The following is an 11,232-nucleotide window of genomic DNA, read 5'->3' as shown; positions in this document are numbered from 1 at the left end:
CCCCCCAGTTGTCTGAGGGACAGCAACCCGGCCCCCGGCTCAAAAAGGTTGCCTACCCCTGGTGTAGAGTCAGTGTGGTGTCATGGTTTCAACACTGGACTATGACTCTGGAGATCAGGATTTGATTCCCACTTGGTCAAGGAAACCCACTGCTTCCACTGACATTTGGCAACCCAGTTTGCTAGCTGGAAGACTGAGAGAGAAGAAACAGAGCTTGCCAAAATGACAAGCGTGTTTATATGTAACCCAGTGGGCCAACCTCCCCTGACTTTCAAATGCTCCCTGTTATTATACAAGTTGTTATGAAACCAAAAGTATTTACATAATTCTATGAATTGCCATACCACATCACTGCTTTTCAAAGTCTTCTCACTTTCCAAACTGGGTTGTCACAGAGTATTAGGGCTGCCAAGTGAAAAACAGGACACAACTCCTGTATGTTTAAGAGCTGTGTAGAAGAAGGGATTTTAGCAGGTGTGGCTTGTCTTGCAAACTCTACCTTCTGAAATTGCTTCTTCCACACAACCATTAAAACATAAGTGGGCAAAATGCAGCATTTTATGGTTCTTGAAACATTCAGAATTCCCAAACATATCTTCCTCTGACCAAAAAAACCAAACAATAAAATAAAATAAAGTGAATTGCTTCTGGAAGCCTTCAGGTAGAACAATTTACCTTTTAAATAAGTTCCAAAGCCTCCTTGTACTGTTTAACATTTTAAAACCCTACACGTTATTGAGAACCAGAAGTGGACTTCTGGTTACTTTGCTCTGATGAGTTCCTTTTTTGGTAGACCATGAGGCTTCTGGAGGCTTCTGTGATATAAAACTGGCCCAGCCTGTTGCAGTTGCCTTGTCCTGTTTGTCACCTGGCAACCCTATGTGGTATGTAGAGCGACTATTTCAGAAAACAAGCCTGGTGTACCAAATAGTCGCATTGGCTTTGTTGAATATATTCAATATTTAACATATCCAAAATTAATAGTCTTTCTTTCTTTCTTTCTTTCTTTCTTTCTTTCTTTCTTTCTTTCCAGTCTCCTACGTACAACAGTTCTAGAATTTGCATGTGACATGAATGATCCAGAGGCTTTGAGTAACGCATCTCGGTTATTTGACGAATGGCTGAAAGGAACAAGGTGAATGTATATCTATAGATTTCATTCAAACAAACACACAACAAGCATACACAGAGTAAAGTGAAAGGTATGCCTCCTCCTCAATAATGTCATTTTCTTAAACATTAGCCTAGATGTGAATCTCCGTCTCTTGGTTTATCGCTATGGGATGCAGCATTCTGGCAATGAGCAAGCCTGGAATTATATGTTTGAGAAGTATCAAAATACAGCATTAGCTCAAGAAAAAGAGAAGTTGCTATATGGCCTGGCATCAGTGAAAAACATCACCCTACTGAACAGGTTAGTGTAAAAATACTATTGACTTCTCACACTAAAAGTATTTATTAAGTTTTGCATTCAGAGTGTTGTACAGTGTGCCCGCATCATATGTATACGCTGAAAGCACCGCCAGAAGAAGTGATGCCGCAGACTGGAAGAAACAATGGCATGTGTGCAATGGCGCAGCGTGCCACCGCCACCCTGCAGCGCCATGAGCACATGCTCATGGTGCGCAGGGGGGCGGCGGCACACACACGCCATGGGCACACACGCCCTTGTTTCTTCCGGCATGTGGCATCACTTCTTCTGGTGGTGCTTTCAGCGTATGCATATGATGCAGGCACACTGTACAAACACTCTGAAGCATACATGCTATTTCTTTTACACGGTGTGTGTGTGTCCAGAACGGATCCCCGCGTAAAAGAAGGGTGCACTGTATCATATTATTAGGAGCCCTGGTGGCGCAGTGATTAATGCCATACTGCAGCCATTCACAGCCCAAGGTTGTGTTGTTCGATCCTAGTCAGGGCTCCAGGTTCAACTCATGATCATAGAATCATAGAGTTGGAAGGACCACAAGGGCCATCCAGTCCAACCTCCTGCATGCAGGCACATCTCAATCAAAGTATATCCGACAACTCAGCCTGGCATCCTTCCATAGGTGCTAAAAGAGTACCCAAATTGTTGGGAGCAATTGACTTACAGATTGTAAACTGTTTAGGGAGTGTTTAAGTGCACTGATAAGCGGTTATAAATGTAATTGCTATTGCTATTAAAAAGATCAAAACATTCAAGAAACAAGCAAGCAGCAATTTCCCGTCAGTGTTTGAGGAATCAATCTTAAAACTGACAGAAAGCTAAAAGGCTTGAACAAAAAAAAAATGCAGTTGATTTCAAAAGAAGACAAAGGCGGGATACACACCGCCCTTTAGTACGTATAGGATACGTACTAGGGTTAGGAAGGGGCGGTGCTTCCGCACCCCCCTAACCCAGTACGTATCCTATACGTACAAGATGGCGGTGCACCTTCTATGGGCACCGCCATCTTTACGTACTGGACGCACAGCGTCCAGACGTGTCGCGGCGCCTATGACGTCACGAGTCCGCGCCAGGCGCCTCGCGACATCATAGAGGTGCCGCAAGAGAAGCTCCGAAATGGAGTTTTTTTTGCTCCGCGCGGGAGTCGCGCGGTTTGGCTGCTGCGGCTCCCGCGGGAGCAAATGGGGCGGCGGGGGAGCGCCGCAAAGCAGCGGTTTGTACCCGCAAAGATGTTGTCTTAGGAACAGCCTTATACTGAGTCTTTCTACCACACTTTTGTTAATTCTCATCAGAAATGATTCTCCAGTTTTAGGTAGGTTTCATTCCTAGCTCTACCTGGAGATTCCGCGAATTCCTGAATGGTTTCCCATCCATTTCTAATCCCGCTGACCTGCAGGAATAAGATAAGGTTGAAGATGCTCAGGGTCCTATGTTGACCAGCTTCTCTAGGAAAGACTGTGCAGACCGATACAACGAAAAAGGACACACGCTTGTCACCATTACCTCTGGCAGGGGTTATACAGCCAGAGTTTCTAAAATACAGTGTTATATTATGTTAGGGTTTTTTTGTCCAAAATGGCTCACTGCCAAAATGTGTTATGTAGTAATTCCAGGATAAAGGAAAGAAAAGGGGAGTGGGGAGTTCCATTCCTAGACAAATATGATGTTCTTGATTTGGATTAGGGCTTGGTAGAGGATCCAGTTAGTACCCCTATGAAGACGCTACAAATTAATATGGATTAGGGAGCCATTTTGATCAGAGCAGTGACATGGAGAGAGATGGTTAGACTTCCTCTGCCATCCATTGCTCCAGCGTCAATTTTTTGCAAAGTGATGCATTGTGGTTATTTAAACAATGAAATAAGACAAATGAGACCTACTGTTATCCCACTATAAATGTTACAGATTGGAAAAGTACCTTTGTGGATTATAGCACCCAGTTGGCTGCGACAATTCTTGGAGTCATAGTTAAAGAGGTAACTTTTCCACGCTTCACACACACGCACACACTTACTGTTTCATATTCACTAAATAGCCCTGAATATTCATTGACCATTGGAAATTAATCTGGGGCTTTCTAACTATATAGCCAGTCATGAATAGCTTCCCTGAAGGAGTGTCTGGCTAACATGCAAAAGGGGAATGTTGGGCGTGTTTTATGTCACACAGTCAGTTCACATGGGCTGACAATGATGCCCAGCTGGCTTGGCCCTGTGCATATGGTAATAACCTATTTATCATTTAATGTAAAAATATGCCATGTTGCAATATCAAGGGACATTTAATCCAGTTCCTCCCACTCCTCTTGCTCACTAGGGCCTTCCCAACTGATGTTTTGAGGAGTCTGGTTTTATGGACACAACCTGTGGAATCAGGGTTGTTTCTTGTTTTTCTCTGTGTGTGTGTGTGTGTTTAAAAATTTTAAAGAACTTTTTTGTTCCTTACAAATTAGTCTTAATGGCAGGGTGTTTCAAGATGCGGTCTACAGCTCATTTTCCATGCAGCCTTAATGAAATACTTATCATCTTGTGTAATTATTTCTTATCTGATTCCTCCTAGATTTTTAAAGTGCATCTACAACACAACTCTCATTAAAAGTCAAGATGTGTTCACTGTTTTGCGATACATCTCCTTTAACAGCTATGGCAAAACCATGGTTTGGGACTGGGTACGCCTTAACTGGGAATATTTAGTCAGTAGGTAAGTTGTATGCTCCATCCCTTAATGTGGTATTTGAGTGTGTCAGACTGGCTGAGAATAATACTGTCAGGAGACTAGGCTTTCTCAAGAGTCTCCTAGTTGGATCACCTCAAGCAGAACGCTCAAAGTGGAGATGCCTCCCTCTTCAGAGATTAATGGTTTCATTAGCAGAAGAGAACTGATAGCTCCAATAGTGAAAGTGGTAGAAGAGTTCCAGAAGGGAAGCTACTGGGAGGCAACACACTGGCAGAAGATTTCTTAAATCTCTTAAATACAGTGGAGTGGCACTTTAGCTAACTCCTGCTTAGTACTGCACAGAAGACGACACTGGCAAACCACTTCTGGATGTCTTTTATTTTGAAAACCCTATGTTGAGACAGTCTAAAATTAAGCAAGAGAGAGTGCTGGAAGATGAAATCCCTGGGTGAAAATGCATTCAACCAGCTACTGGGAAAGACCAAAGACTAAGTGTAAATAGTGCTGTATCTAATGATGTAGCTGAAATGGGAAAGCAAAATCCAAAGGTACATAATATATATGGTAGGAACATGGAATATTGGAAGTATGAACCAGGGGAAGCTAGAAACTGTAAAACAAGAAATAGAATGCACAGAGCTATATCAAGCTATAAAGAGAGAATCCATTCAAATTCTAATAAAAATCTGGAAAACAATGAAATGGCCCTCAGATTGGAAGCACATTCAAGATCTGATACATGTAACCATAAATGCAGTCATATCCACATGCCACCAAAGACAGAACATAAACCTTGTTTTGTTTCACTCGTTCCCTTCTTTGTCATCTTTGGCATAATATTTGCATAATTATTCTAGGAATAGTGTTTATGTAAAATCTGCCCAACAACTTTTCTTGCCTGTCCCAAAAAGTGTGCCCTAAAATCGCTTGTAACACCACAGATGCTCCACTCCCAAAGAGGTGGATTTATGTGTGGAGGTACTTTCTGCCCAAACACAAGTCTTGGGGCTTGCTGAAGATCATAGGCAGTTAGGGGAAGAGCATTTAAGAGCTCACTCCCAATGTTTCTGTGCTATCCACCCAAATCCAATTTTACATTCATTTATTATATTCACATCTCTCCCTTCCTGATAGTCAGGATAATATATAATACAAACCTTTAAACTTCACAGTGACTAGGGAAATGCATCCTACCATACAATAAACTTGAAGAGTTGTATTAAAATTAAAGAGTAAGAGAATACTAAACATTAAAAGCCCAATGAAACAGAATAATTGTGATTATTTTTCTGGAGGAGGAGGTGGAGAAACAACTACTCTCATGAGGAGTTAATTCCACAATCAGGGTGCCGCTACTGAAAAGGCTCTGTCTCAAGTAGTCACCAATCTAGCTTCTCTGGGAGATGAAACTGATTCTAAGTGTAAAACCAGAATGGATTCTGCTCCGATTCCTGGCATTGCCTTTAGATTTTTCTATGATGGAGGCTGAAGAGTGTGTTTTAAAGCAACAGTAAGCCCTTTCCTCCATGAAAAATACACACAACCAACCCTAAACTAGTCTGATAAATTTACAGAGCATTAATAATTGCACAGAACTTACATTATTGCCCGGGACAGATTGTTGAGAAACAGTGGCCTGCTGGCGCCTGTTTTTCCTCTGCAGGGACGGCGCAGCCCCAAATGATGCGCTGTCACTGCGGAGCAAAAAGAACCCGGTATTTCCAGGTTCCTTCTGTGGTGCCACAGTAATGTTGCAAGTGTGCCATTAGTGCACTCGTGACACAAGCGATGCATGGCGCCATGCAGACACTGCATGGCACTTATGTCACAATGGCGGATCCCATGCATACAGGGCACTGCCATTATAACGCAGCCACTTCGTACTAGGGTTAGGGACTGTGCGGCTCCTGTGCGGTCCCTAACCCTAGTGTCAGCGCTGGTACACCGATTATTGGTGGTGTGTACTGCGCCTATGTTAGGAAAAGTAATCAGAACTGACTTCAGGTTTGATCAAGGCCGTAGCAAAGTGTTGTCCGGAGGGCTGCCTCAAATGTGGATAGGTCCCACTAGGTCCTCTAGGCTTAAATTCATATCTTCTCAGTTCTAATCCTAAATTCTGATGACTACACCACACAGGCTCTCATTGGCTTGTGTTCTTTTTTCCAGATACACACTGAATGACAGAAATCTTGGGCGCCTACCATCAAGAATAACGGGAACATTCAACACAGAGCTCCAGCTTTGGCAGGTGAGGATTTGCATATTTCACTTATCCAGTTTGGATGCTGAGCTTAGAAAACTTACTCTTTTGTACTACAACTTTCAGTGCCAAGCCAATAGTCACCATACTGTCTGGGAGATTCTGGGAGCTCTAGTCCAAAATGGAAGTGCTCTAAACTCTATCATTATATCTGAAGAGAGTTAGTGCAGGATGCAACTGATGCCAGTCTCTCCTTATAGATGTGTTGGGGAAGAAGCGCAGAAAGCACATCATTCTCACACTGCTGAGTGATGTTTTAGCATCAGGATCATGCAGAGATATTTTGCTGTGTCAGGTGAATGACTGCACACTGACAATGGGACAGGGGCCATATCTGGCTAAATCCTGCTGGTTCAGAGAGTACAGGGTAGGCCAGGAGGCACAGACCACTGTGTTGACCAAGAGAGGGGAATGGAAACAGAGCTCAGGAAGAATAGCTAAACTTGCTAGTGCTGTACCACAGCATCTTCCACCCACTGGCAGCTAGTGGCCCCCATATCAGTGGGTTGAGGAATCCAGGCACCAGTTATCCAAGGTACAGTGCCTTGGATAGTTCCTTTTAAACTATCTCAAATCCAGAGGAGATTTGCTGTATCACCTCCATTGGAGTCAGCATCTGCTGCTGCTGCCATCCAAGGTGGTTGTCTCACTCCACTTAATGTATGTAACAGTGCAGCTACTGTACACTATCAACCTATACATTCTGTGTCAGGTCCCTAGTTTCTTCCTTTTATTCATTTATACTGCACGTTTCTCCTAGTATGAGACCAGAGACAATTTACAACACAGGTTAAAACAGAACATACGTTAAATTAAATCTTAATTTTAAAAAAACCCAACAGTTCATCAGTGCAGGTGTCTCTGACATGAATCAGAGTGTTGGCAAGGGCAGAGAGTCTAATCATATGTCTCCAGGCCAGATTCATCAGCTTATATTCCTTCTAAAGATGCTATGGGCCAAATCAGGGGTGAGAAGGCATTAAAGTAAGAGCAGGAACCCTGGTCTCAAGAATCACAGTCCACTCAAACCACTACGTCACACTGGCTTTGAGCAAGTTATATTCTCTCAACCTTAGAGGATGGCAATGGCAAATTCCCTCTGAAGAAATTTGCAAAGAAAACCCTGTAATAGATTAGCCTTAGAGTCACCATAAGTTGGAAACCACTAGAAGGCACACAACAGTAACAACTAGTGGCATGAGGATGAAGGTTGAACACACACATTGCTGCCTCAATCCAAATTTGAAAACAAATGTTTTCAATGCTAGCTAGAAGCTTTTATGATTTGTCAATCCTCAAAGTAATTTTTCCCAGGCTCAGAGTCACATTGGTCTGTTGTGAATTCTTCAGCTCAAGAGCATTACAGCACCCTGACAAGTACAAGAGAGCACCAATCCAGTTAGAAGACTATTCATGATGATTGTTATGTTGGTATGCAGCTGATATGAAACTAGTGAGGGAAAGTACAATGCATGAGAGACTGTGCCCTGAAAATCCTGCAGACCTGAGATAAGCAAAACAAGGGTTAATCCCCAGGCAAACAAGTTCTTTCACACTTGTTAATGTACATGATGTTGTTTTTTTCTCTTAAGATGGAAAATTTCTTTGAGAAGTATCCTAATGCTGGAGCCGGGGAAGCATCCAGAAAACAGGCAGTTGAAACTCTGAAGAGCAATATTGAGTGGCTCAAGCAACACAAAGAAGAGATAGCAGTATGGTTTGGGAGTTAAAATGGATCAAGCTCTGCATAATAATGTGGATATCTTTTTACCTTATGTAAACTCTTAGGACTCTATTTTCAAACTGTAACAAAATGGGGGAATTTGTAAAAACTCTTTCTTCTAAATCCTGGTAAATTTGTCTATATCAGAATATATTAATTTATTGTAATGCTATGGTCACACAAGCCAGAGGGAATCTCTAGATCCAGCTTTGTCTATTAATACCTGTGTTCTCATTTTAAGTAGGGCTACAAAGTGCAAAATTATTATTATCATGTAAGTAATTACAGGATCTCAATCCTCATAGTCATCACTGGTGTGTGTGTTTGTGTGTGTTAACCACACTGACAACTTTGAAAATAAGTCCTTTGTTTATACAAAAACCATATTATTCCATGTACTCAGGATGCCCTTTCAAACGTAACTTCAGAGCAATCCATTCCACACAAAGAGAGCATTTAGCCTCTGATTCCATAGAGGAAAATCAGGCTGGATATGTTTTCTCCAAGGTAGTGAAACAGTCACCTAATGTGACTTTGTAAAATAACTCTTGTGCATATATTATCATCTGCTGTATTTGTAAAGCCAGGCAGTCATTTCAATTCATTTTCACTATGTCAAGAAGATAAAGTGCTGCTGAAAAATTCTGCAAAGCATGGTCTGATAACACATGTTATCACAAGTACCTCTGGAGAAGCCATAGCTTGATAGAAGAGTACATGCTTTTAAGAGAGAAGATTGCCTATTCAAGAATGTCAGGTAAAGGCATGGACATTTCTGTGCCTGCAACCCTAAAAGGTCCCTACCAGAATAAACATGACTGAATTAATAGCAGCAGTCTGATTCAGGGTAAGACAGCTTTATGTCAGCATGAGATCATACCTAGAAAACCTGTGGGCACGGATGGAGAAATGGCTTTCCATATGTTTGGGTGTACAACATCTATCAGTCCCATCTAGCCAGTCCAATGGTGAAAGAATGCGGGAATTTTAGGACAAAAATTTGAAGGGCCAAAGGTTACCATTGCACTGTAACTTGATATCATATGAGAATAAGCAAATCAATCCTATTTTCAAGCATAGATGCTCTAGATGGGAATAGCAATTATATGTAGGGATCACTTCCAAGAAAAGCAATATATTTATTATCAGGCAGCATGAGACAGTGACCAAAAATTGCTCTTCCTATTACAAGTGATGCTTTTCTGTTTCACCTGCTGTGTTTTGAAGCAGGGATGGAGAGTTGGGTTCCCAGATCTCTAGTTTTAGTCCTGAGTCTCAGGGCCTGGAGCCTCTTCCCTAGTTTAAAGATGAGAGGATGAAGGATTGCCATGCTTGAAAAAATTACTGTCCATGTCGGCTGGGGGACATGGAGCTATAATATATTTTAAAAGGAAGATTTCCAAAACTGGTGCTTTACTAGCAGCTGTCAAAAAGTTTTTAAGGAGCCGTTGGGCCCTCCTTTTGATTAGTACAATGCACAGAGTAAACAGTTCTAAACATGTATAGACAGGACTGGGATCACTTGCCTGTTAGCACTGATATTACTTTGATTAGAATCAGGTGTATAGTGGTCCCAAGATCCATATGTTTATAACTAGGATGCAAAAGTTACTGGCTGGGTGCTGGAACAGTCATATGCAGGTTTGTTGTTTTGTTTTTAAATCACTGAAAAGGATCATGATAAAATGTTTCTAATTTTTAAAAATCCATTTGTCTGTTCTTTTAAAAGGCCTCTCCTCTGATATATTATACAGTAGCAAAAACAAAAACAAAATCCAAGCAGCAATATTGTTTGGATACAAGTGCATGGCATATCAATATTTCATTCTCAAAGTTGCCCTTGAAGATAGTTTAAAAACTTCAGCTAGTGCAGAAGGTTGGCCAGTTCTTAACAGAGTTGATATCAGGCAAGGCATAAACTGATTTGTCCTATGTGCTGATGTATACCAATTCAAGATGTGGGGTATTTTTACGAAGAATGAAAAATATGTGGCCCTGCAGGGGTTGCATTTTCCATCATCCTCACCATAAACTCTGCTGCCTAGGGCTGGTAGAGTGTGCAGTTAAGGAGGCTAGTGATGACTATGTAGTGGGGCAGGGATAAAGCCTCCAACTCTGCCCTCCCCCACTACCCACATTGGCAAATTGTGGACAGAACAATTCAGTTAAAAGTTCTATGTAACTTGCCCCAGTGTTTTCATAGTTGTAGGTGTTTCACTCTGGACAACTTTCCACACCAGTTTTCTAGCACTACTAAAGTATAGTCAGTTGAAGGCAGGCTTATCACTGTAGTTTGACACTGCTTAATATAGCAATCTATTTCTTTTTATGTTGCCACAATGCCCATAATCACTGCAAAAACACAAGATGGCAGTGCAGGACTCCACTACTGCTCACTACTGCCATCCTAAGCACATATCCTAAGCATATGTGAATTTTTTCCCAATTTTTTTTAATTAGCACCTCTGTGCTTTAGTGTACAATGGACATAAAAAATGAAGACAAGGAACACAAATTGTAGGGTATTTTGAAAAAATAACAGAAGAAGGAAACACAATAGAGGATAGGTAACAATGGAGGTGAAATCCAGGCAAAAATGCCATTGTTCAGTTGTAGAGAATTGGTGATAGCACAACATTGTCCATCTCTTTTACCTACAGCAAGATAGATGGGGGTTGCAGGGATGGCTGTGTAGCAACCATAGCTCTTCCCTCCAACATCTCTTTACTCTTCCCTGTAGCTGCCTAAGGCATCTGGCTGGCTTTGCCAAATGACTGTCCAAAGGACAAGCCAAGACAGCAGTGCAATGCTGAAAACTAGGGCATACACTTGGAAGTGCAAATGCACCTCATGACTGTTCTCACAGCCATGCCACACCCAGGAGAGTCCAAAAACTTAGGCGTAGTTGTAGATTTCACCACTTCCAGAAGCATTTCACTTGTAACACTAATGAACCTTAATTGCCCATTCAAGACCAAACTCCCACAATTTTTTTGCATGACATCAAGACTAGCTCATCCAACAATATAACATTGCTTGGAAATTTCATTTTCCTCTCAGCTGCTTTGAGGATTGCAGCTAAGCTCAGAGGCAACAGGGAAACTGGGAGGGGGAGCAGAGGATATTCTATTCTATCCAAAA

The 11,232-nt window shown here is 41.8% G+C and overlaps 1 protein-coding gene across 1 annotated transcript in view; it reads left to right on the top strand.

Annotated features, from left to right (window-relative positions):
- The window catches only part of LOC121932263 (glutamyl aminopeptidase), a 77,629-nt gene extending 67,200 nt beyond the window's left edge, over positions 1 to 10,429 (top strand). The window contains exons 16-20 of the mRNA XM_042470808.1: positions 1,034 to 1,135; positions 1,244 to 1,414; positions 3,992 to 4,132; positions 6,275 to 6,356; positions 7,961 to 10,429. Of these exons, the coding sequence (XP_042326742.1) occupies positions 1,034 to 1,135; positions 1,244 to 1,414; positions 3,992 to 4,132; positions 6,275 to 6,356; positions 7,961 to 8,098 (634 nt within the window). The 3' untranslated portion in view covers positions 8,099 to 10,429. The remainder of the gene's footprint in view (positions 1 to 1,033; positions 1,136 to 1,243; positions 1,415 to 3,991; positions 4,133 to 6,274; positions 6,357 to 7,960) is intronic.
- The last annotated feature ends 803 nt before the right edge of the window (positions 10,430 to 11,232 follow it).

The sequence above is a fragment of the Sceloporus undulatus genome, chromosome 5 (genome assembly GCF_019175285.1).
Source record: "Sceloporus undulatus isolate JIND9_A2432 ecotype Alabama chromosome 5, SceUnd_v1.1, whole genome shotgun sequence".
Lineage (NCBI taxonomy): Eukaryota > Metazoa > Chordata > Lepidosauria > Squamata > Phrynosomatidae > Sceloporus > Sceloporus undulatus.
Note: the sequence above shows the minus strand (reverse complement) of the source record. Positions and strands in the feature narration are given on the sequence as shown.